This window comes from Vipera berus (assembly GCF_964194415.1).
Source record: "Vipera berus genome assembly, chromosome: Z".
Taxonomy (NCBI): Eukaryota; Metazoa; Chordata; class Lepidosauria; order Squamata; family Viperidae; genus Vipera; species Vipera berus.
In genome coordinates this window covers 2,375,748-2,402,275 of record NC_138205.1, presented here as the reverse complement: position 1 = coordinate 2,402,275, position 26,528 = coordinate 2,375,748, and the positions used below count along the sequence as shown (strand labels likewise).

General features: G+C 52.6%; 1 protein-coding gene across 3 annotated transcripts in view; it reads right to left on the bottom strand.

The window, feature by feature from the left end:
* LOC308678524 (chromodomain-helicase-DNA-binding protein 3-like) overlaps positions 1-26,036 on the bottom strand; it is a 104,004-nt gene extending 77,968 nt beyond the window's left edge. For 2 of the 3 annotated variants that reach the window (XM_081345749.1, XM_081345751.1), the window contains exons 1-4: positions 25,317-26,035; positions 8,188-8,306; positions 6,408-6,581; positions 3,896-4,017 (exon numbers count right to left, since the gene is read on the bottom strand). In XM_081345749.1, the coding sequence (XP_081201875.1) occupies positions 3,896-4,017; positions 6,408-6,581; positions 8,188-8,306; positions 25,317-25,632 (731 nt within the window). In that variant the 5' untranslated portion in view covers positions 25,633-26,035. Of the gene's footprint in view, positions 1-3,895; positions 4,018-6,407; positions 6,582-8,187; positions 8,307-25,316 lie in introns of all 3 variants that reach the window. The other variant, XM_081345750.1, reaches the window with a different exon arrangement.
* Positions 26,037-26,528: the final 492 nt, after the last annotated feature.

Here is a 26,528-nt window from a genome sequence, read left to right as displayed (position 1 = left end):
CGACAGAGAAGGAGGTGGCTGGATGGAGTCCCTGAAGCAGTAGGCGTGAGCTTAAATGGTCTCCAGAAGATGGTAGAGGACAGGAAGGCCTGGAGGAACGTTGTCCGTGGGGTCGCGATGGGTTGGAGATGACTTCACAACTAACAAGAAGTTTAATGAAGAGAAGGACGAGGCGGGACAGGATAGCAGCCTTCCAGTATCTCAGGGGCTGCCCCAAAGAAGAGGCAGTCAAGCTATTCTCCAAAGCACCCGAAGGCCGGACAAGAAGCAACGGATGGAAACTCACCAAGGAGAGAAGCAACCTGGAACTAAGGAGAAACTTCCTGACGGTTGTCAGGGCTCCAACGTTGGAGGTTTTTAAGAAGAGATGCTCTGGTTCACGGGTCCCCAAGCCCCTGTCCATGGACCCGTGGCATGCCAACAACCGGTCCGCACAAACAGGCCAAGCCCCATCCGCGGGGATGCAGGCAGCACATAAAACCAGGCCCCCTCCAGTCCGCGGAAAAACCTCTCTCTCTCTACAGAAGCGGCCCCCGGTGCCCGAAAGGTTGGGGACCTCTGGGTACAGGGTCTCCTGCCTGAGCAGGGGGTTGGACTAGAGGACCTCCGAGGTCCCTTCCAACTCTTGTTAATGCTGGGCCGGTGCCAATGGGGGAAGAGGCTCCTCAGACACCCTCTGCACCCACAAGCCTTAGCAGCACCAGGTTGCGCAACCCCCGCCCCCCCCCGCGCAGGGCAGGCGTGTCTTTATCCGAACCCCGAAGCACCCCCAAGGGACTCTTGAGACCCATAAGGCTGGGCCCTTTCCTGCCTCCCCTCCGATTCCAGGGCTCTGGAGAGAGGGACGGCAAATGCCCTCGTTTTCTCGCCGACGGCACAACCTCGCTTCCGGAGCGGAGGAGCTACCGGCAACTCTCTCTCTCTCTCGGGGGGGTGGGGGTGGCTGTTGCGGCGTTTTAGCTCCCCAAAGCCCGACAAGGGACCTCAAAGTCCTCCGAGAGCCACAAAGGGGAAATAAAAAGGGCTGCAAAGGGGCTTTCCCTCTTGATCGGGGGGGGCGCTTTGGGCCAATTCCAGCCACGCAGGGTGACCCGCCTCCCACCCGGGCAAGTGCCCAACAATTTAGAGCTAATTAGAGGCAGGCCGAGGGCTGCCTCCCCCCACCACCACCTTAGCCCCACAGCTGGGCTTGGTTCCCCCCGGGCACCTGGAATAAATCACCGCCTTTATTAAAGCTGGCGAGGCTCAGGTGGCCTGGCCGCTGCCAGGTTTCTGCCGCCGGTCGCAGAGGCTGTGTTGGCAGCCGAGCAGGGCTCTGCCCGCCAAGCCGAAGCCGGGAGACACGGGGGGGGGGGGGAGGAGTGGGGGGGGTTGCCAAGGCCACTGGTGGCTTCCCTGCAGCTGACGGGAGCTGAGCTGAGCCTGGCTTGAACTGCAGGCTGGCAGCCAGAGGAGGTCTGGGAGGCAGAGAGCGCCGGGCGCTCTGGGACGTTCCGGGATTGGCACTGAACGAGGCCACTGAGTTTAGGAACGCAGAGAGAGAGAGAGAGAGAGAGAGAGAGAGAGAAAGAGAGAGATGGAGAGAAAGAGAAAGGGAGAAAGAGAGAAAGAAAGAGGGAGGGGGAGAGAGAGAAAGAGAAAGAAAGGGAGAGGGAAAGAAAGAGAGAGAGAGAAAGGGAGGGAAAGAGAAAGGAGAGAGAGAGATAAGGGAAAGAGAAAGAGAGAGAAAGAAAGGGAGAGAGATAAGAAGAAAGAGAGAAAGGGAAAGGGTGCGAGAGAGAGAAAGAGAGGGAGAAAGGGAGAAAAAGGGGGAGAGAGAAAGGGAGGGAGAGAAAGAGAAAGGGAGAGAGAAGAAAGAGAAAGAGAGAGAGAGAGAGAGAGAGAGAGAGAGAGAGAGAGAGAGAGAGAGAGAGAGAGATACCACTACCCCCACCCCCGTTCTCCAGGCAGGAGTCTTGCCCCCCACCCAGGGCCAGAGACCGGCATGAGAAGCAGCTCCCTTTGCACAAGCCAGAATGACAATCCCGACAAACGTGCCGACTCGGGAAGACGTCTCCGGAGAGAAGACTATCAGCACAGGCCATGTGGGGGGGGGGTCCTCTCAAAATGCTTGTTCGGTTCTTAAGGTGACCAGAGTAGGATCACATTAGAAAGGGGTGTGGGGGTGTGGGGGTGTGTGTGTTTGTGTGTGTGTGTGTGTTTGTGTGTGCGCGCAAAAGAGAACCTGGAGTTTCGTCAAGCGCCACCCTTTTCGCAGAGAATTGTGCATTGCGGGCAAGCGGGCCAGGAGACGCATTCAGGTGCCTCCGCAAATCTATCGATTTCTGTTCGTTTCTCTGGCTGCCCGTCTCAAAGACTCCTCCAATGAAGACTCCGCAGAAGCAAATGACAATAAGAAGGAGAGAGAGAAGAAAGAGAGAATGATAAATGATAAGCTAGATGCTAGATGGATAGACGGATACGAGAGAGAGACAGAATGGATGGACAGACAGATAGGTTGGGTGGATGGATAGGGATGAGAGAGAGAGAGAGAGAGAGAGAGAGAGAGAGAGAGAGAGAGAGATGAGATAGATAAGAGAGAGAGAGAATGGATGGGCAGATAGGATGGATGGGTGGCTGTAATGGATGTAGATAGATAGATAGATAGGTAGATAGATAGATAGATAGATAGATAGATAGATAGATAGATAGATAGATAGATAGATATAGATAGAAGAGCTAGAAATGAGATAGAGAAAGAAAGAAAGAAAGAAAGAAAGAAAGAAAGAAAGAAAGAAAGAAAGAAAGAAAGAAAGAAAGAAAGAAAGAAAAAGGAAGGAAGGAAGGAAGGAAGGAAGGAAGGAAGGAAGGAAGGAAGGAAGGAAGGAAGGGCAGATAGGATGGATGGAGAGAGATGAGATAGAAGATAGATAGATAGATAGATAGATAGATAGATAGATAGATATAGATAGAAGAGCTAGAAATGAAAGAAAGAAAGAAAGAAAGAAAGAAAGAAAGAAAGAAAGAAAGAAAGAAAGAAAGAAAGAAAGGAAGGAAGGAAGGGCAGATAGGATGGATGGAGAGAGATGAGATAGATACAAACAGACGGACGGATCTCCCTACGGACGTGGGCTGCATCTCACCTACCGGAATCTCATTGGGGGCACCGGATGTCGCAAGAGGCGTCCGTGAAGGTGGGTGTGGATATGGATGTTTTTACCTGACGATCTTTATTTTTAAAAAAACCTCTTTTTGAAGAGGCAACCAATAAATGTTCCAGAGAAGCGAATAAACCTCCACCATCAAGCGCCGTCCCTTTGGAAGGTCTATGGGGCCCTTCTCAGCCCCACATTTCTCTCTGCTAAGTCAGACGGTGCTTAAGTGCCCCATCTCACGACCTTATTTTGCCACAGTTAAAGCAAATCGCCGCCGCCGTTAAGTGAGTCACGCGGTCCTTAAATGGATCTGGCTTACCCCACCCCACCCCACCCCATGGACTCTGCTTGTCGGCTGGGAAGGTTACAACGGTTGATCACATCACACACACAGACACACACACACACTCACACACGGGACACTACGACTGTTGTAAACGCATGCCAGTGACCAAGCCCCTCTCATTTGGATCGCATGACCCACGGGGAGCCTGCCACGGTCGCTCAGTGTGAAAACCGGCCGTAAGGTCTCTTTCCCTCCCCCCCCCCGGTGGCTTTTGAAACTTCAAAGCGGCTTTGTAACTTCGGTCGCTAAACGAAGGGCTGTAAATTGAGGACTAGCCTCTATTTCCAGGCATGACCCAGAATGGACTTTTTACTCGGGGCGGGGGAGAAGAGAAAAAAAGGTCAACCTTAAAAGTCAAGCTGGGTCACGTCGCCCCCGCCCGCCGGCCCGCCTGGATGACCTCGAAGGAACCCACCTCATAAACTGGCTGAAAGCCTTGTAGTTGGTCAAGGTGTGGTAGTCTTCCTCGGTGAACACGTGGTCCACGTCCTCCAGGCCCCACGTCATGAGCAGCTGAGCCGAGGACTTCTGCTCCACCTGGAAAGGGAAGAGAGAAAGGGGTTAGGGTATCCCCCGCCCGGAGACCAAAATACTCCCCGGTGCCTATTGCCAGGAGAGGGAGGAGAGGGGGTGGCAGGAAGGGGGAAAGAGCAGAAATCTCGAACGCGGCCCCTGCATCAGACTTAAGTAGATAAAAGGGAGTTGGGAGGGACCTCGGAGGTCTTCAAGCCCAACCCCCCCCCCCCGCTCAGGCAGGAAACTCTATGCCAATGGCTTCTTTAAAAGGAGGAGGAGGAGGAGGAACAGAATAACAGACTTGGAAGGGACCTTTGAGGTCATCTAGCCCAACCCCCTGCTCAGGCAGGAAAGCCTATACCAATGTCTGGAGGAGGAGGAGGAGGAGGAGGAGGAGGAGGAGGAGGAGGAGGAGGAGGAACAGGAACAGAATAATAGACTTGGAAGGGACCTTGGAGGTCATCTAGCCCAACCCCCTGCTCAGGCAGGAAAGCCTATACCAATGTCTGGAGGAGGAGGAGGAGGAGGAAGAATGGAATGACAGACTCGGAAGAGGCCTTGGAGGTCATCTAGCCCAAACCCCCTGCCCAGGCAGGAAACCCTACACCATTTCAGACAAATTGGTACAGACAAAAAAAAAAATTCAGACTTCAATCCTGGAGACTGGAGTCCAGACGTTTTCAAGCGGCAGACGAGCAATTATCCTGAATTATGTTCTACCACTGATTTGTAACCCACGCTTTCTTCCGAGCAACCTATTGGTCGGATTAGGGAATACCTTTCTGGGTTACAGGTGATAGATAAGCACGGAAAATCCGTACAGAGACCACACACACACACACGGAGCCAGCGAAGGCTTTGCGGGAAGCTTGAGGGAAGAGTACCGGACTGGGTTTTGCAAGGAAGACCCTCGTTTCCATTTTCCTGAGCTCCACTGGGGAGGGGAGGAAATATTCCCCGCCTACTGCAAATGCCGGGTAACCGGAAACGTTGCCTTAAACCCCTTTCGTCCTCGTTCCCCGAAGCCCCTGCCTTTCCCGCAACCTGCTCAGCGTCAGCCGGTCCCCCACGGCTGTGGCTTCAGCTTCGCAGAAGGGATGGAACTGGCGCCTGTTTGTCCACTGGACTTTCGTCGGCTCGCACGGTGTGTCAACCGGCCTGCGACAAGACAAGTCAGGGTTCCGGCCGAGCAGAGTGTAGCTAGCATGAGGGGGTGGGAGAAGGCTCCCTCCCTTCGGAAGAGCATCCTGGCTGAGACTGGACTGCCCTCCTCTGGGACACTCTCCCGCACGCACGACGCGCCGAAGGCCGGGCTCTGCCCGCTGGCCTGGGGAAGCCAGAGTGGGATGGTGGCCCTCAAGTGGCTTCTTTTTTGTGTGTTGTCTCCAGGAGGGTGGGGGGGTGGGGGGTTGTTTTTTATTCTTTATGTTGGGTTTTAAGCCACTGAGCGTCACTGCGAGCGATTGGGCAGCCATAGGGAGGAAGGAAGCAAGGAAGGAAGGAAGGAAGGGAGGGAGGGAGGGAGGGAGAGAGGAAGTGAATGAGGAGGGAGGGAGGAAGACAAAGACAGAAAAAAAGGGAGGGAGGAAAGGAAAGGAAAGGAAAGGAAAGGAAAGGAAAGGAAAGGAAAGGAAAGGAAAGGAAAGGAAAGGAAAGGAAAGGAAAGAGGAGGGAGGGAGGGAGGGAGGAAGACAAAGACGGAAGGAAGGAAGGAAGGAAGGAAGGAAGGAAGGAAGGAAGGAAGGAAGGAAGGGAGGGAGGGAGGGAGGGAGGAAAGAAGACAAAGAGAAACAAAAAGGAAGGAAGGAAGGGAATGAGAAGAGAGGGAGGGAGGGAGAGAGGGAAAGAGAAAGCAAGCAAGCAAGCAAGCAAGCAGGAAAGAAAGAAAGAGAAAGAAAGAAAGAAAGAAAGAAAGAGAGAGAGAGAGAAAGAAAGAAAGAAAGAAAGAAAGAAAGAAAGAAAGAAAGAAAAAGAAAGAAAGAAAGAAAGAAAGAAAGAAAGAAAGAAAGAAAGAAAGAAAGAAAGAAAGAAAGAAAGAAAGAAAGAAAGAAAAAGAAAGAAAGGGCTTTTGCCTCTTTTGTTCCAGGGATCAGAAGGGGGTGAGTCCTGAAGCTGACTGCTCTCGTACGTGCTGGGAAAGGCCCGGCAAGGCAGGAAGGAAGAAGGGGTCAAGCGGGGAACTAGCCTGGAATCCTAGCCCAGCCACAGGAGGCATCAACCTGCCCTCCATCCCTAAGTCCCCCTGAAACCTCATCTGACTGGGAAGACTCTTGTACCGCAAGGAGATCCGGTGGCTGACGCCGGACAATCCCAGCCAAGGAGGAGGAGGAGGAGGAGGAGGAGGAGGAGGAGGAAGAGGAGGAGGAGGAGGCCGGGATTTAAAGCCCTCCCCGAGATCTTTTTTTTTTTACCTTTGGCTTTTGCATTCCGTCTTCTTCCGACTTTTTCCGCCGCTTGGTCTTCTTCTCTTTCTTCTCCCGATGTTTGCGCCTTTTCTTCTTCCCCAGCCCGCCATAATCGCTGCCGCCGCTCTCTGACTTCGCCCGGTACTCCTCTCGGTCTGACTCGAACTCATCCTCGCTGACCTGCCGAGAAAAGGGGTGGGGGGGGGGGAGGTTTGGAGAAAACCAAACAAACCCTCCAGAGCTGGAGAGGAGGCAGCGAGCGCGAGATCCTTAGCGTTCGTTAAGGACCAGCCTTCCTCCCTCCCCCACCCCCCCACCCCCGTTTTTTTATTGCGACACAATAATAAAGAGACTTGGCAAAGAAATAAAACAGTCCTGGTGGGGGGGAGTGCTTAACCAACGCAAAGAGGAGATGCAGAAAAGCTTTTTAGGCAGCTTTGGCTGAGAAGAAGAAACAGCCAAGGGACCAGTGGGGGCGGGGGGGGGGGAAGGATGCCCCTTTGAGGACCTGTGGACTTCCGACTCCCAGAATCCCTAAGCCAGCCAGGAAATGCTGGGAGTCAAAGTCCACAGGTCGTCAAGCGCCCACGGTTCCCACCCCGCGTTCTACACCGATAGTCTCTCTCTCTCGATTGGTTTAGGTAGCTGCCCATCTCGACAAACGGCTCTGAGCGGTCCCCGGGGTTCAGAAACACATCTTGCAATTAAAAAAAATCTTAAAACATGCCTTAAAGCAATAAAAACGATGTATAACCGGCCGGTCGAAGGGAGAAAGGGAATAAGAACGGTTATTCCGCTCCTGGCCATGACGGCGTTAAAGGTGGAGTTCTTTTTTTTTTCTTTTTTTCTTTTTGCGGTTTCATCCCTTCCCTTATAGACCTTTGACGGTCCTTTGAATCACAGGGAGGGAGCCACCACGGAGAAGGCCCTCCTTCTTGGTCCCACCAGAGAGAAGAGAGAGAGAGAGAATGATAAATGATGCTAGAGGGATAGACGGATACGGGAGAGAGAGAGACACAGAGAGAGAGAGAGAAAGAATGGATGGACGGACAGATAGGATGGCTGTAATGGATGGATGGAGAGATGAGACAGACAGACAGACAGACAGACAGATAGAATGGATGGACAGACAGGATGGATGGATGGATGGGATGGCTGGAGATAGATGAGACAGATAGATAGATAGATAGATAGATAGATAGATAGATAGATAGATAGATAGATAGATAGATAGATAGATAGATAGATAGATGATAGATAGATAGAATGGATAGATAGAATGGATAGATAGAGATAGATAGAGATAGATAGATTGGATAGATAGATAGATAGATAGATAGATAGATAGATAGATAGATAGATAGATAGATAGATAGATGATAGATAGATAGATAGATAGATAGATAGATAGATAGATAGATAGATAGATAGATAGATAGATAGAAAGAATGGAAGGACGGACAGATAGGATGGATGGATGGATGGATGGAGATAGGATGGACAGATAGGATGGATGGCTGCAATGGATGGATGGAGACAGATGAGAGACAGACAGACAGACAAAGATAGGTAGATATAGGCAGACAGACAGACGGATCTCCCTGCAGACATAGGCTGTGTCTCATCTAACAGGGAATGTCATTTGGAAGGCCCTCCTTCTGGGTCCCACCAGATGGACCCCCTCAAGAGAGGGGACCCCTAACACACACACCCCGTCTCCCCATCCTGCTGGGTCACCTGGATGTAACTGGGATAAAAGAGGAGAGGCCCGCTTGGCGCCACTTACTAGTTTTTTGCGCTTCCTGGGTTTCCCCGGCTTGTTCTCTTTCTGCTTTTTCGGGCCCCGTTTCTTCTTCTTGACCACCAGGGGACTCTCCAAGTTGCACAGATCCTCCTCTTCGTCGTCTGGGAGGCCAAAGCGGGAAAAGGATCCCCAGTTAAAAAAGAAAAAAAGGAAAAAAAACAGGAGGAAAAAGGATTCACCGGTCTGTGTTGTTGATGCCGCTTAAGGGCTACGTCCGAGCTTGGGGACCAGGGACAAGGAGGGGCCTCACTCAGCCTGACACACAGACACACACACACACCACACACACACACACACACACCCCGCTGCACTCTCAGCCTAGTGCGGGAAGGGCCAGGCGGTGAAGAGCTGCACTCTGCTCTGGGGGCTGGTTGACCCCACTCCCTTCTAGCACTGATGACAGGCCTCCTCCTCCTCCCCCCCCTCCCCCTCCCCGCAAACCCCACCCTCTTATTTACTCATGAGGTAACCTAGTTGGGTCATGAAAGGTCTGCAAGGAAACCGCCCAGCTCAGAGAGCACCAAGGATCCATTAGTTCTCCTCCTCCTCCTCCCTTCTAGCACTGATGATGTTCCCTAGTTGGGTCATGAAATGTTTGCAAGAAAAGCACCCAGCTCAGAGAGCATCAAGGACCCCCACAGTCCTCTCCTCCTCCTCCTCCTCCTCCTCCTCCTCCCTCCCCAAGTCCCACTTCCTTCTAGCACTGATGAGGTTAGCTAATTGAGTCGTGAAACATCTGCCAGAAGACCCAGGTTCAGAGAGCCCCAAGGACCCCACAGCCCTCCTCCTCCTCCACTCCACCACCCCCCTCCCTTCTAGCACTGATGACGTTCCCTAGTTGGGTCATGAGACGTCTGCAAAAGAAAACCACCCAGCTCAGAGAGCACCAAGGATTCCATAGTAATCATCCTCCTCCTCCTCCTTCCCTCTTCTCCTTCCTCCTCTCTGCAAACCCCGCTCGCTTCTAGCACTGATGACGTTCCCTAGTTGGGTCATGAGACGTCTGCAAGGAAACCGCCCAGCTCAGAGAGCACCCAGGACCCCACAGTCCTTCCTTCCTTCCTTCCTTCCTTCCTTCCTTCCTTTCCTTCTAGCACTGATGATGTTCCCTAGTTGGGTCATGAAATGTCTGCAAGGAAACCGCCCAGCTCAGAGAGCACCCAGGACCCCACAGTCCTTCCTTCCTTCCTTCCTTCCTTCCTTCCTTCCTTCCTTCCTTCCTTCCTTCCTTCCTTCCTTCCTTCCCTTTCCTTCTAGCACTGATGAGGTTCCCTAGTTGGGTCAGGAAACGTCTGCCAGGAAAACCACCCAGCTCAGAACCCTCCGTCGTTCAACCTTGAACTTCCGAGGACTGTCTTCCATTTGAATCCTGCCATCGTCGGCCCAATTCAGACAAGTTCAATTATTTCTCGCTTTTGACGATTCTTTTTAGTCTCAACTGTCGGGCTTGGAGGAGACCCCGGGCTCTTTCTCCTACCTCTCCTTGGCTTATTATAAGCAGAGTGTGCCAAAACCTCTTCCAGAAGTACTGGGAAAGAAAGAAAGAAAGAAAGAAAGAAAGAAAGAAAGAAAGAAAGAAAGAAAGAAAGAAAGAAAGAAAGAAAGAAAGAAAGAAAGAAAGAAAGAAAGAAAGAAAGAAAGAAAGAAAGAAAGAAAGAAAGAAAGAAAGAAAGAAAGAAAGAAAGAAAGAAAGAAAGAAAGAAAGAAAGGACTGCGGGGTCCTTGGTGGTCTCTGAGCTGGGCGGTTTCCTTGCAGATGTTTCATGACCCAACTAGGGAACATCATCGGTGCTAGAAGGAAGGAAGGAAGGAAGGAAGGAAGGAAGGAAGGAAGGAAGGAAGGTACTTAGCAACACCACGATCCCTATAAAAGGCGGCTGTGTGTGTGTGTGTGTGTGTGTGTGTGTGTGAGGCTTCCAATTTCCCAAGGCCAGCGGAAGTGTGAGAATGGCAAGCCGTGGAGGCGGTGCTGGTGGTGGTCCTTTTATGCTGCAGGTGTAGCAACCAAACATAACTCCTTAATAAGAGTCACCCGGGCCAACTCCCCTCTCATTCACCCTTGTTGTAAATCAGAAGCAACTCCACCTAACTGCCACGGAAATCACTTCCACCGTATTAAAGACGCAGGAGAGGCCATTAATCCCCCCCCCCGGCTTTTCTCCGCTGGTGTTTTAACCTCCCGCTCTCTCCCTCCGCAGGCACAAGAGGAAGGGAGCCCCCCACCGGCACGGCCACCCCCCCCCACTCGTTAATATCACAGGACAGCTACCTCCGCCGTAATTAGAGGCTCCAGAGAGCCCCGTCGGCCGATTTCTCTTGCCTCGCCTGACAAAGCGGGGCCGGGAAAGAGATGGAAGAGGCTCTTGCCGTTAACCCGGCAGTGATGAATTGGGGTGTGTCTGTGTCTGTGTCTGTGTGTGTGTGTGTGTCTGTGTGTGAATCAGCCAGCCCAAAGTGTCGACATTCCCAGAAAAAGTTTCTCCCCAAATTAGAAGCGCAAGCACGCAGGTGGCCCGCTGTCACCCAATTCACAAAACCGAGTTTCCAACAAGCGGAGATGATAGGGGTGGCTTTTTTTTTTTGACCTGAAGTCAAACCGGTTCGGGGAAAACCCAGGATTAAGCCCAACACCTTCAGACAACGTGGGGTCAGAGAGAGAGAGAGAGAGAGAGAGAGAGAGAGAGAGAGAGAGAGAGAGAGAGAGGATACAAAAACCCCTCTGTGAGAAGAAATCAACCGGTGGATGTCACCTCCGGAAGCGGTGGAGGCTCCATCACCGATGGTTTTCAAGAAGACATGGTCTGAAATGGTATCTAGGGCCTCCGGCTTGGGTAACAGCGTCGGAGGTCCCTTCCGACGCTGTTATTCCATTAATGAATCAGTGGGACGTCTCGCCGCCAGGGGTCGCGTAGGGGGTTGGACTGGAGGACCTCCGAGGTTCCCTTCCAGCCCCAAGGGTCCAAGGTTCTCAATTCTAAATAGGGACACTCTCCCCGTTCAGGTTCAAGATCCTGCTCGGATAGCCGACCGTAGCCATTCGGGGGCCCGGCCTCTTTTACAACGGCGATTACTAAATGTATTCAAGCGCTAGGTCGCACCCGGGACTTGCTGCGAAACGTTTAGGCCTTCATTCAAGCTGAAGTCCACAAGCTGGGGTCTTCCAACTTGGCCCTTTGGCGACTTGTGGACTTCGACTCCCAGAATTCCTCAGCCGGCGTGCCTGGCTGAGGAATTCTGGGAGCTGAAGTCCACAAGCTGGGGTCTTCCAACTTGGCCCTTTGGTGACTTGTGGACTTCAACTCCCAGAATTCCTCAGCCGGCGTGCCTGGCTGAGGAATTCTGGGAGCTGAAGTCTACAAGCCATCAAACGGCCAAGTTGGAAGACCCCTGGTCTAGAACAAGGTGAGGTTCAAAGACAGCATAGCCAGCGGACACTATTAAAAGCCGAGTGCCGAGTTCACGACCCCCAGGAATGACACAGGCGCTGCTTCAATCCGTTGGAAATACAGGAAGTCCTCGACTTACGACTGAGCCCAACATTTAAGTCACTGAGTGAGACACTTGTTGAGTCTCGAGCCATCTTACCACAGTGGTTTAAGTGAATCACTGCAGTGGTTAAGTTAGTAACCTGGCTGTTAAGCGAATCTGCCTTCCCCAATTGACTTGGCTTGCCGGAAGGTCGCCAAGAGGGATCTCATGACCACCGTCGTAAACAAGAAGCAGTGGCCAAGCGTCTGAATTTTGATCACGTGACCACGGGGATGCCGCGACGGCCGTTAAGTGTGCAAAACGATTGTTAAGTCGTTTTTTCCAGTGCCGTTGTTACTTTGAATGGTCAGTAAATGAACTGTTGTAAGTCGAGGACTCCCTGTAAATAAACCTAGATTATTCAAGTCACGTTCTCTTTAGTTCTACCCTCCCCTTCTCCTTTCCCAGTCCAGACAAGCTTGGGATTGAGTTACTGTACAGATAGCCCCAAAGGGGCTTTTTTTTTTCAAAAAGCAACTGGATTTTTTTTGCTTTTCCTTGAAGAGGTTTTGCTTCTCATTCCAAGAAGCTTCTTCAGTTCTGGAGGAATGCTGGAGAACGGAAGGATTTATGTTTATAGGAGGACTGCAAGGAATATAAATCCTTTCATCCTCCTCCGCGTTATTCAGTCAGAAGCTGAAGAACCTTCCGGGATGAGAAGCGAAACCTCTTCAAAAGGAAAACAACGGAAGTCCAGTTGCCTCTTGAAAAAAGCACCTTTGGGACAACTGAGGACACAGACAAACCTCCAAGTGGCCTCAACGACCCCCTAAAACAGACATGTCAAACACAAGGCCCGGGGGCCGGATCCGGCCCGCGAAGTGGTTTCATGTGGCCCGCGAAGCCATCCTGGAAACAGTGAGGGAATGGCCCCCACTGCCTTGGCCCTGGCCCAGAGACCCTCCTTCCGCCAGAGACTCTCAGATCTGTCCCACTCCTGCCCAGGCCCCCACAGGCACCCTTGATGCCAACGATGTAGAGCTGGCCACGCCCACCCAGTAGGCCATACACACTCTAGCCACGCCCACCCAATAGGCCACACCCACCCTGGCAATACCCACCCGGCCCCCTGAGGGCAACCGCAATGCTGATGCGGCCCTCAATGAAATTGAGTTTGACACCCCTGCCCTAAAAGAAGGCAAATGATCAGCTGTCTGCAAGGAGGATAAATCCTTCCCTTCCCCCACCGTCCAGTCAGAACCTGAGGAAGCTTCCAGGATGAGAAGCGAAACCTCTTCAAAAGAAAAACAACGGAAGTCCAGTTGCCTCTTGAAAAAAAAGCACCTTTGGGCTGCCAGGATCTGGATGATGGAGAATCTCCACAGACATGTACAGGTAGCCCTCGGCTTATGGCCACAATCCAGCCCGACATTTTCATTGCTAAACAAGGCAGTTGCCGAGCGACTTTTGAAGGCTGGCTGGGAAATTCTGGGAGCTGAAGTCATCCCATCTTCCAGCCGCCAAGATTGAGATCACGCTGTATTTAATTTACCTAAATGATTTAAAGCCAGGGACTAACTTGAGACTCATAAGTGGCTGGTCACATTCCTGCAGATCTCCCACGTTAAGCTGGAACACAGAATAAATTACTACGAGCTCCGATACTGTGCTAATTCCCCACCTGCGGGGAATACGACATAAAAGAGCAGGAGAAATACGATCCCTCGTCCCCACTGCACGTCGTCCAGTATATTTTTCCCCCCTCTATAGGTAGATCCTTGACTTACGACCGCAGGTGGGACAGGAGGTCCGGTCGTTAAGTCACCACAAAGGCATAAGGTGTGACCGGACCCATTTTTACAGAGGCCGCTAAGGGAACGAATAAATCAGAATAAATAAATTTGGAATAAACTCGAATCACGCAGTTGTGAAGCCAATCATATGGGCGTAAGCGTGAACCTTGGGCTTTTTTTTGTCAGAAAACTGGCAAACAAGATCACAAATTGCAGTTCGTGTGGCTGTGGGAATGCTGCCAAAGTCATAAGTGTGAACCAGTTGCCAAGCCCCCAAAATGGGTCATGTCGGGGTGTGTGTGTCATTTTAAGGACAAAAAATGCTACACCAGCATTCACCATCCTTTCTGAGGCATAAGCAGGAATGTTCATTAAACAATCAGAAGTCGAGGACTGCCTACCATGTAGCTCTTATATAAAATTACTAGGTAAACCTTTATCTAGAAGAGTGGGGGGGGGGGGTCTTCCAAACTTGGCCGCGTTAAGACTTGTGTGGACTTCAACTCCCAGAATTCCTCCATGCTGGCTGGAGAATTCTGGGAGTTGAAGTCCACGAGTCTTAAAAGCGGCCAAGTTTGGAAAAGCCCTGATCCAGCATTTAAAGGAAGCAAAGCCCGAGGTTAATTTCCGAGGGAGGCATTCTGCAATCGGCAAACGCGGACAAGGGTCCCCCCTCATCTCTACTCCATCGAGGGAGCCTAAAGGAGAATTTACAACAGATCTTAACACCCAGAAAGTTACATCCCGGGAAGGGCGAACCTTTTGTGTCCCAACTATTTAGCATCTTAAAATTGCCTTGCCAGTTCCTTCAATCTGGACCCGAACCGCTTTTGCTTTCTCCTGCAGCCCCCAAATATTGGGGATCGTGACCCCCCAAAGTTCGGCACTGAATATCAGCAACGTGAGACACCGCCCACCACCGTTGGTGCTGCTCTGTTCCCACTGTGCCGCCTGGTACTAAACGTTATCTTTTTGACGTAAAAATACAAGGAGTTCTCCACTTGCCACCACATTGGCGTCAAAAATGTCCCTGGCTCAGCAAGGCAGCTGTTAAGTGAATTTGGCCCCAGTTTACGACTTTCTTGCCACAGTTGTTAAGTTAGTAATGCAGTTGTGAACTGAACCTTTGCTTGCCAGAACTGAACCTTTGCTTGTCAAAAATCACCTGACCCCCTGCGACCGTCACAAATACGAGTCAGTTGCCCAGCCTCTGAATTTTTCATCCCCGTGACTGTGGGATGCTGCGACGGCCTTTTAAGTATGAAAAACGGTCGTTAAGTCAGGTTTTTTCGGCGCCGTTGTAGCTTCGGTCGCTAAACGAGCTGTTGTAAATCGAGGACCGCCACCACTTCTGCCAAGCCGAATATTTCTCCCTGAACTATGACCCCCCCCCCGACACACACACACACACACTTTGGAGCCAAAAATGAGCCCAGTTCGGCAGCTGCCCGATCCAATGGCGTCGGAAGGGCAGGGTCCCCACTTTACAGCGGATCGCGGCAAGGATCAAGACCTCGAGGCTGCCAAGTCCCTCCCTCCCTGCCCCCCCACTCCTCCCCCCCAAAAGCACCCCCAAACGGACTTCCCATCGTTAGGCGCAGTTTTCAAAGGCGGGAGCCGTTTCCTACCCAAAGATTCGCAAAGTCACCCGAGACGACGCCAGTTTCTGGCGCTGTGGCCACCTCGGTCACGCCGTGCGGTGCTTAATGCTGGATTTGGCCCAGGCGGGCGGCCTAGGAGAGCTTTTCCAGATGAATGCCTGCAATTGGCAGTGATGAATGGAGTCCCAGCCCAGACGGGGAGAGGAGGGGGGGGAACCGCTGTCAACACGGCAGCACAGGAACCGCAAGAGGAAAGCCTCCAACGCGACAGGCCATCAGTGTGTCTGCCGGATGACCTACAACGCAAATGTCTTGTCGAGGGGAGTGGGTGGGGGGGGAGGAAAGGTGAGCTGGTCTTGCCCCTTGCCCGCCGGTGCCCTACTCCCCCGCCCGCTGCCTTTGCCTTTCACACAGACACAGACACAGACAAACACACACACACACACACCCCGCCTCCCTAAGCCACAGGACATAAGCTCCTGTATAAATCACAGCTGGCACTAATTGGCTCCCCGCGCCAAGCCGCTCCGCCAAAGAGGTCTCGCAGGCTAAACGGGGGTGGCGGGAAGCTAAAGTGCCCTCCTGCGCTCCCGCGGGGTTTTGGGGGGAGATGGGGGGAGTCCCCGCGGGTCAAAAGATTAAACCGACAAATGGGGAAGGAGCCTGGCCTGTGTGGCAGCGGGGAGGGAAGGCCGTCCCGCCCGTGGAGGGTAAAGGGGGCAGCCCCAGGGCAGGTGCCAATCCGACAGGGTCCTTTTGCATTCATGCCCAGCGGTCGCTTCTGCCAGCCCCGGCCTGCCTCCGTTGAGAACCCGTGCCAGACTCTAAAATAAGACCCCGGAGGCTAAATCGGGCCTGCGCTGACATCGTGTGCCCAATCCCCTCGTCCTATTTCAGGCCTGTCCTCCCTCCCCCCCACACACACACGCACACCCCCTCACTCCTCCTCCTCCTCTTTGTCAATTCGTACAGCCCGGGGCTCCCCTTGCCTCTCCATTCGCGATTGGGGGGGGGGGGAAAGAGAAAGAAAACCCCTCTCTTTCCTCGCAGACCCCCCACCCCACCCCAATTAAAAGCAGGTGTAAGGCAGGCTTAACCCACACCAAGGAGCTCATGCTCCATTGCGGGCACCTTTTCAAAATGGGGTGGGGGGGGGTGAGGGAGGAAGCATGGAAAGCCTTTACAATACAATCCTTGCTCACCCGCTCAGCCAACCAAGTGTTATTGTGCTGTAAACCCCCCCCAAACACACACACATACACACACACACACACACAACAAAGCATCTTGCAGATAAATCGAAGGTTGTCACCCCCCTTTTCGATTCCACTCCAGTTACAACACAACCACAACCACCCCCATTAAACTTCATGAAATAGGAGTGCAAGAATGACATTCCACCCCACCACCATCATCCACTTCCCATCCCATCCCCTCCCTCCGCACGCGCACACACACACACAAGCACACACGCGGGCACACACAATTACATTTTGCATCTGGCCCAACCCAATACAACATTTATCTCTGAATCCTCCAAGCAGCTTCACCTTGTTGCATTTCCCTCTTAACAACGCCACCTTCCTTCCGCTTCTGATGGGATGGAATTGACAAATAGCAGAAGGGGGGGCCCCGAAATACATCAGGATAGGGTTTTTACCAGACACCCCCTCCCCCACAACTCTTGTCAATTTCTAATTCATCTATCAATCTTTTTTTTTCCTGCCTACTTCTTCCACGCTTTCTTGTTCCCCCTGCCTCTCTCTCTCTCTCCCCCCCCCCATTTCTAATCATAATATTGGCACACATGCGCAGAAGATTCTTATATTTGGCAGGCAATCAACTAGAATTTTCCACACACGTGATATTTCTACTCCCTACCTTGAAAATATATATTATATAAAGCTAACAAAGGATTTGGGGAGGAAATGGGAAGGGGAGGGGGGAGAGAGAGAGAGGGAGAGGGGGGGAGGGGGAGAGCAAGAGAAAGAATGCAGATGAGTAGCCATAATTGCAAATTATAACAGACCAAGCCTACTTAGACAAACAGCATATTTTTTTATGCGTTTTAAGTTAATACCGAAAAGGAAGAAGAAGAAAAAAAAAAAGAGAGGGGGGGGGGAGAGGAAAGGAAAAAAAAAAGAAAAAAAAAGAAAGCAAACCAGGCAAGCCATCTGAAAAAGCAAAAATAATCATAGTCATAAAAGAACAGCGCCTTTTCATCTGCGTCGGTTAATGGCGGAGGGAATAACAGCCATTTCCATTAGTGAGAAATCTTTAATCACGGGCATAATACGGTTAGGCGGGGGAAGGGAGTGGCGAGGAGAAGAAGAATTTTTTTTTAAAAAAAAAAAGTATATTTGGTGAGACGAGGAAAGATTCGTGGGGAGGCTGAGTTTGGGGCCATTCGGTCCCGCAAAAATTGCCCTTCCCCCCCCCTCCCTGTGTGTGTGTGTGTGTGTGTGTGTGTGTGTGAAAAGCCAAGCTCGGCTTTTTCTAAACTCTGCGCCTTCTTCTTCTCCACCACGGCTGAACGGAGGAAGAGAGGCGAGGGGAGCAGCCGATGGGCTTTCCAAAGGAGCTTGACGGCCAGCTGTCAACTCCAGCCTGTTGCCGAGAACAGGAGTGAGGGTGGGTGTGTATGTGTCTTCCAGCCGGCTACCAGACCACAAGAGCATCAGCTGGCAAAGAGCCCTGCTGGAACCGCCGGCCGGCTGCAAACCCTGCCCTTCTTACAAACCGAGCCAGGTCAGGGCGCCGGGACTGACAGGCCTCTGGGCACTGCCAAGGAGGAAGGAAGGAATTGACACCACGGAGAGGAAAAGAGGGGCCGGAGCGAGTCAGCCTCAAGCAGAAGTTTTTTTGGGGGGGAAAAAATCGGAGCCCAGGCCATGTGTTTTTTTTTTAAGCCTTTCCTGCCGCTTTTTCAAACTGTTGTTGTTGTTGTTGTTAGCTGCGAAGTCTTGTGTCTGACCCATCGCGACCCCATGGACCACGTTCCTCCAGGCCTTCCTGTCCTCCACCATCTTCTGGAGTCCATTTAGGCTCAAGATAGATGATAGATACATATATAGATACATAAAGTAGAGGGAAGATGGATGGATGCATGGATGGATGGATAGACAGACAGACAGATAGAAAAAGAGACACATAGGTAGAGGGAGAGATGATGGATGGATGGTTGGATAGATAGACAAATAGATAGATGATGTTGTTGTTAGCTGCGAAGTCATCTCCAACCCATCGCGACCCCATGGACAACGTTCCTCCAGGCCTTCCTGTCCTCTACCATCTTCCGGAGTCCATTTAAGCTCACACCTCCTGCTTCAGTGACTCCATCCAGCCACCTCCTTCTCTGTCGTCCCCTTCTTCTCTTGCCCTCAATCTTTCCCAGCGTTAGGCTCTTCTCCAGTGAGTCAAACTGCGGTGGGCACCATTTGAACTGGGGGCCTGGCTCCTGCTTCTTTCTCCCCTCGTGCAATGGAGGGACGCACTTTCCTTCTTGCCAAGTGCCATCCTGAGCATAGGATGCCCTTTTTCACTAAGCAGGCCCTGCTCTAATTTGCCGTTGCCGGAGCACCGCCTGAACTCAACTCAACTCCCCTCCTCTTCCCCTTCCTTTTTCTCTCTCACTCTTCCTTTCTTACCTCTACCACTCCCTTCTTCCTCAAGAGCCCAAGAGCCTTTCCAAGCTAAATCTGCTTTCAGCTATGTCGAACGGGAAAAACAAAAAGTTTTAGCCACCGCAATCTGCACATTTCTGCACCCTCGGCGTTTTGCCGCCGGATCGGACACCGGTGAGGCAGCTTAAAAATCGGTTAAATAAACCAAGACATTTCCAGGACGAAGCCGGCACGCGGGCTGCAGTTGCAGCAGACCCGGTTTTAAAATAATCTCCTCCCTTGGAGATTATAAAATGCAGCTTTGGGCTAAATCAAAAGCCCCAAGATCCCATTCTGACCTCCGTGATGTAGGATTAATCCAGGGGTCTTCAAACCTGGCCCTTTGATACCTTGTGGACTTCAACTCCCAGAATTCCTCAGCCAGGCAGGCTGGCTGAGGAATTCTGGAAGTTGAAGTCGAAGTCATCAAAGGGCCAAGTTTGAAGACCCCTGCTTGTGGACTTCAACTCCCAGAATTCCTCAGCCAGGCACGCCAGCTGAGGAATTCTGGGCATTGAAGTCCACAAGTCACAAAGGGGTCATAGTTCCCTCATGCTGGCTGAGGAATTCTGGGAGTTGAAGTCCACAAGTCATCAAAGGGCCAAGTTTGAAGACCCCTGGATTAAGGTGACGGAGTAGCACCGGGGAGACGCAGGCTCAAGCCGCCCCTCAATTTTGTAAGTTTGCTGGGTGACTTTGGGGGTAAATCACGGGCTCACTCTCATCCCCAACCTACTTCACAAGGTTGTTGTTGACGGGGAAAACGGGAGGAAGGAACATCAAGTGCACCCCACGAGCTTCTGAACACAAAGCAGGAGAGAAAGCAAACAAATATATCATCGGCTCTCCTGGCTTCCCAGGAACCAGGCCTGTTTGTTCTCACAATACGGAGACCAAATCAGGCCTTGCTGCTTAGCAGATGAGACCTCTTGCCCCCCCCCACAGGGGGAAAAACAATGGGGGGCAAACTCACAGAGCCCCTGGTGCCACAAAAACCAGGTATTTTAATTCTTTCCGAATACTCTAGTGCAGCGTCAAGAGATTACAGGCTTGAGTGTACCTTTTTTTTGCTTTCCTAAACTGAAGGGGGGAAAAAATGTGAAGAACTTCGTGTGCAGAAGTCTCTATCGGCCGCGTTCTGTTAATTAAAAAAAAAAAAGATCAGATGCCCAAACTCACTGTGCACGCCAGATCTGTTTTTGTAAACTTTTGGTGTAAACGTAGGGCTTTACATCGGCCCGTTTAAAAAAAAAACAAAAAACAGGCATCTTGCTGGATTTCCACAATTATTACTCCTTGCTAAGATTTTTCCCAAATGGGAACGTGCTCCTCGGCTTGTTACCCTTCCCGCCACCCACCCACCCACCCACCCACTGCACCCAGTTCGTATGGTCTGAAAATTTGGAATTTTCCAACTCCTTATCCAAGCCGTTGAGAGAGATGCTGAAGAGAGCAAGGAGCCTGGGACAGACAGCCCAGCAGTGTGCACCGCACTGGACACTTCCAACTTAACGCAAGTTCCTTTAGTGACTGTACAAAGTTACGACAGGTGGGAAATGGGAACTGCCCCATCTAATCCTCTGATGCTAGGCCCGCTCCCATGATTCCCCATAAAACACAGGGATTGGGATCGGCAATTTTTATGTGTTCCTTCCGGACACATCAAAGCTACGCCCTGCTAGCCAAACAGCCCTTAATGCTCTCTTTATTTACTAGAGGTTGCCCTCCCCTCCTTGGGTCAGCTGTTCAGCTGAGGCCGAAAAGCTCTGATCGCCCATCCCTATCTTTTCCATCTTCTCTAAGCAGGAGCCCCCCTTTTTCCTTTTGCTCCTGAGAGAGCCAAAATCCGCCCCCCCCCCCCCGGCTTTTAGCTTCTCTCCTACGGTTTTTAGTCTAACATATCCCTACTTATGGCTTATGTGTTATCTCCCTACACGTTCAGTCCTTGTGCTTGGAGTGGTCTCACCAATAATCACAGTTAACGCCACCTCCCTAGAGGCAGCCCACTTAAGACGCCCTGATAAACACCATCAAAGGACGGAGGTTTTTTCTCTCTCTCTCTCTCTTTTTTAATAAGGCCAAAATGTAAATGTTTGTATTTTATTATTCGCTTCTACAGCAATCGGCGGCTAAAAACCCAGAGTCGTGAGCATGGCGAACAAGCAAGCCCGATACGCTGCAGGGTAATGAGGGCCCAACGGATTCATCCCGTCGGTTACAGAAACCGTTATCTAGTAGTTTACGAGCTGGGTTGTTTTTTTTATCCGCTCGGATTTTGCGATAGGACTTTATATTAGAGTTGCTGTTTTCACCCCAGAGAATAAAAAACAAGAGGGGATTACAAAAGGGAAACGTCACCAACCAGGAGGTCCTGCCACCCAGGCCTCAAGCAACACCGACTTGGTCACAAAAGATCTACTGCTAAATAAGGAAGGCTGGCAAGATTTTTATTTGCTATTTTTTTTTCAAAGTTTTGATAGCAGGCTTTCTTTCATAGTCAGCCATGACCCAACAATCCAAGGAAAAAAGGGACTAACGGGGCTACGGAACATTTTCTCCTAAGCCTAAGGGATACCTCCAATTCCCTAACACGGAGAATTATTGACCGAGGGTCCACCATTAAATCAAAGGCACGACAAACGAGAGGGAGGCTTAAGGAGCATCCATTTTTCCTCTTTGGAATAGCCCCTCATATGGTGGGGGGTGCCAGTCACAGATGCGGATAAAGCCACGTGGGAAGAGCCCATCAATTTAGAGATAATTAAATCAGCTTGTTGTCTGGCACATCGACGTTACCCAGACTGATAAGAAATCAAGGCACTAGCCTTCAACGAGGCTGTAATCAGAAAAGCTACCCCAGTGACTTTTGTAACCATCAGCTAAACAACCAGCCGACAAAATGCAGGGACGCAATTTCTGTAAGTTAACCATGCGTTATTTATTAATTTTTTAAAAAAAGAGAACGTCCCTGTCTATCCGTGATGGTAACAAAACCATTGCAGGCAGGCAAATAATAAAGGACATTTCCCAGTACTGGTAGCCCTTGACTTAACAATCATTTGTTTAGTGACCGAGGTTACAACAGCGCTTTAAAAAGGCGACCCGTGGCCATTTTTCACACGACCCCGTTGCAGCATATCAGTCATCTGATCAAAATTCGGACACCTGCCAACCGACTCGTATTTATGACGGTTGCAGTGTCCCGGGGTCACATGATCTCCCCCTTTTGCGACCTTCTGACAAGTCAGGTCAAAAGCAAGCGGATTCACTTCACAGCTGTGTTACTAACTTAACAAGTGCAGTGCTTCACTTAACAACTGTGATCATAAGTGGAGGACTACCTGTAGTTGGATCAGCCTTTCCTACGGGGAGGGGGGACCCAACTCAGAATTCCCAGCCGCCTTGGCCAACGTGAATCCAAGTACACACCCAGATTGACAGAAAACTAGTTTGCTTCTCATGAAAGTTTACTTTTAAAACCAGAGGCAAGAAATAAGCTTTTCTGCTAAATATCTGCAGGGAAGACACGATCTGTATATTATTTAATATCCTTAGAAGTCCCTTTTAACACTGTCTAAACAAGTGTCCATTAATTTTCCCTTTCACTTCTTTTCACAGGTGAAATAGTTACCCAAACACACTTTGGGGGGAAAATGCAGCCTTTAAAAGTTTTAGAAGGGTCTTTATTTTCATGAGGTTTTTTTTTAAGTGATGTTTGGCCTGGCGTTGCCTATTTGGCTCTAAACCTCTCAAATCTTTCCTGTTGGCATGCTCATTTATTCCAAGCAACAGACGGGCTTGCCTTCTGATGCCCGATGGCCCGTAGGATTTTTTTTTTATTTTATTTTATTGGCCAAATCTTGTACCAAACTGTTCGTGTGAATTGGATTCAGACGCCTGTTAGGCCTTCTAGGCCGGTTACACACCTGTATGGGTGGTAGGTTTTTATTCACTTTTATCTGGGGTTTTGATCCGAGAACTCTCCCTCTAGTGTCTATGGTCACTGCAAACTCTTGGCCAGAGCCCTTAAATCTCCAGGACTGGCAAGGAAGAGGCTGGACAGGCAGCCCTGGTCAAGGGAAGCCTGGCCAAGTTGGCCCACAAGATCCCTCTCTTCTAAGCACCTTGCTCACCCTCCACAATTCCAGCCCGCATCCCGTAAGTAGGATCCCTCCAGCGTGCAGCCATCCCTTCACTCCAGCACCCCCTTTCCTAATTATACACCCCCAGGTGACACCTCCTTTCCCGCCATGGATGGCCAACCCCGTCCTCCAACGGGAGCCATCCCTACCAGGCCCTTTATACACACCCCTGAGCGACCCATTTCCCTCCCCCCATCCCAGAATGGGAGCCCTCCCCATCGGGGAGACGGCACAGGGGGGGGCAACGATCCCCTCAAACGCCCCTCCCTCAAAGACAGCCTCACCCCCACCCCACCCTACCCTGACATCCCTCCTTCCTATGAGGTGTCAAAACAGGCCTCGCAAGCGCCCAGTCACCCCGGCACCCCCTTTTCTACTCATACCTCTCCAAGTGACCCCTTTATCTCCCGTCTCACAAAGGGCGCCATCTCCACACGGGCGCCATCTCCACACGGGCCCAGAAGACGCTTTGGGGGGGGCAGAGGGGCAGTCATCCCCTCTCCCTCTTCCCTCAGAGGCCACTTCAGCCCTCACCCCCTAGCAGGCCCAGGGCCCTCCCTCCCTCCTCTGGCCCCCCTCAAAGTGCCCAGCCACCCCCTTTTCTACTTATGCCCTCTTTCCCCACCGTCAATGAGAGCCCTCCCCACCAGGAGATGGAGTCCCAGACACCCCCAAGCGCTCCCTCTTTTTCCCCCCACCCCTCAATGGAGATGGACCCAGAGACACTGGGAGTGGACCAGAGGGGGGGCAATGATCCCCTCTCCTCATCCCCTCCCCCTCCCCTCCCTCACACAACCCCTGAGGGGAGGGGGTCAATGATCCCCTCTCCCTTTCCTCACAGACCCCCTCTCCCCCTGCCCTCCCCTCCCCCAACAGACATCCTGGGGGGGTCAATGATCCCCTCTCCTCATCCCCTCCCCCTCCCCTCCCTTACACAACCCGAGGGGGGGCTCAACAACACCCTCTCCCTTTCCTCACAGACCCCCTCTCCCCCTGCCCTCCCCCAACAGACATCCTGGGGGGCTCAATGATCCCTTCTGCCCCTCCCCCTCCTCTCCCTCACAGAACCTCTGAGGGGAGGGGGTCAATGATCCCCTCTCCCTTTCCTCACAAACCCTCTCCCCCTGCCCTCCCCTCCCCCAACAGACATCCTGGGGGGGTCAAGGATCCCCTCTCCTCATCCCCTCCCCCTCCCCTCCCTCACACAACCCCTGAGGGGAGGGGGTCAATGATCCCCTCTCCCTTTCCTCACAGACCCCCTCTCCCCCTGCCCTCCCCTCCCCTAAGACATCCTGGGGGGGGTCAATGATCCCCTCTGCCCCTCCCCTCCCCCTCCTCTCCCTCACAGAACCTCTGAGGGGAGGGGGTCAATGATCCCCTCTCCCTTTCCTCACAAACCCTCTCCCCCTGCCCTCCCCTCCCCCAACAGACACCCTGGGGGGGTCAAGGATCCCCTCTCCCCCTCCCCTCCCCAACAGACATCCTGGGGGGGTCAATGATCCCCTCTGCCCCTCCCCTCCCCCTCCTCTCCCTCACAGAACCTCTGAGGGGAGGGGGTCAATGATCCCCTCTCCCTTTCCTCACAGACCCCCTCTCCCCCTGCCCTCCCCTCCCCTAAGACATCCTGGGGGGGGTCAATGATCCCCTCTGCCCCTCCCCTCCCCCTCCTCTCCCTCACAGAACCTCTGAGGGGAGAGGGTCAATGATCCCCTCTCCCTTTCCTCACAGACCCTCTCCCCCTGCCCTCCCCTCCCCCAACAGACACCCTGGGGGGGGGGTCAAGGATCCCCTCTCCCCCTCCCCTCCCTCACCCAACCCCTGAGGGGGGAGGTCAACGACTTTCCTCACAGACCCCCCTCTCCCCCCTTCCCTCCCTCCCAGACGCTCCCCTCCCCCTCAGGCCCCCGAAAGGGACTGTCCTCCCGCCGCCTGGCGGGAAGGGGCGTCCGTCTAGCTGGCCTCGCGAGGCCCACCCCCCCCGACAGGTGGGGGGGGGGCGGGGGCAGACAGAATCATCAGAATCGGAGGCGAGGGGGGGGGTTGAGGCAACCAGAGGCTGTTCCGGGAACCCAGCCGCGGGGGGGGGGGGCGGCGGCGGGGGGAGGGGAGGAGAGGTAGAAAGAAGGGCGGGAGAGAGAGAGAGAGAGGGCGGGGCTGGAGAGGGCGGGGGGGGGGGAGATTGTCCGGCGCGCGGGGGGCGGGGGTCCCCCCCTCGGCGCGCGGGCATCCCGTCCGGCCCCGCGGCGTTCGAAAACCGTTGCTTGTTTACCAACAGCCGCCCCGCCCCTCCCTCCCTGCCTCCCTCCTCCCTTCGCGCGCGCGGGGGGTCGGAGGGGGGGGCAGCCCCCCTCCCTCGGCTCTTTTCCCTCACGTTCTTTTCCCTCACGCGGGGGGGGGGCGGGGGAAAAGAGAAGGAGGGGGGGCTCGAAATGGCCGGTTGTTTACCTGGCGGCGGCCGGGTCCCTCCGGCGGGCGGCGTGGAGGAGGCGGCGGCTGAGGCGACGGGGGTCAGCGGGGCAGCCGCCGCCTGAGCTGCTGCTGCGGCTGCTGCTGCTGAGGCGGCTGAGGCGACGGCGGGCGGGAAGATGTCGCCCGGGCTGTCGTTCCTAGCGGCGGCGGCGGCGGCGGCTTCTTCGTCGTCGTCCTCTTCCTCCTCCTCCTCTTCCTCCTCCTCCTCCTCTTCTTCGTCTTCCTCCCCCTCCGGCTCGGACACCACCATCTCCTCCTCCTCTTCCTCGTCCTCCCTCAGAGGGGAAGCCATGGTGGTGCCGGAGGAGGAGGAGGAGGGGGGGGTAGGGGGTGGCGGATGGGTGGGGGAACACCGACGGGCGGAGGGGGGGGGGGTCGGCGGCGGCGGCCCCCCTTGCCCGCCTCTCGCGCTCCCTCAAAAGCGCCCCCCCTCAGACCATCCCCCCGCCTTCAAAAAAAAAAAGACAAAAATCCGCCAAAAAAGGAGGGGGGGGCGGTGGGCGTGTGTGGAATTGGTGGGGAGGGGGGGCCGAGGAGAAAGTCCCATGCGATGGCCGGGACTCTTCTTCCTTCTTCCTTCTTCTTTTCCCTCACAACTTTTCTTCTTTCTTTCTTTCTTTCTTCTTCCTCCTTTTCTGGGCAAGGTTTCTCCTCAGATCTTGTCCTTCTCCCCCCCCCCTCTTTTTTTGGGGGGAGGGGGTTAGAAAAAAATATTTTTGGGGGGAGGGTAAGGGGGGGCGCCAGGGAAAAAAAAAGAAATTTTTTTTTTAAAAAAAAACCGGGTCTCACTTCTGAGGTGGGGAGTCGAGGATCATATTTTGCCACCCGAGCAAAAAAAAAAGCAACAAAAATGGCCGCCTGTAAATTATTTTTAAAAGCGGGGCCCCCCCGCGAGGTAAAAAATAAACGGGCCCCCCATAGAAAAATGAAAGGAAGAGGGGAAATATAGATATATATATACACACATATATATATGTGTGTGCCCAAAATGGCTGGCTTAATTTTAACCCCCTCTTCCTTAGGGTTCCAAAAAAAAAAAAAAGAGAAATACCCCCCCCTTCCTTTTCCAAAAAGAAAAAAGAAAACAGCTCCAATTTTTTTTTAAAAAAAGGCAAAAAAAATTAGCCAAGAAAAATAAATAATAAGAAAAGAAAAGATAAATCAGGATCAAGGCAGGTTTCCCCCCCC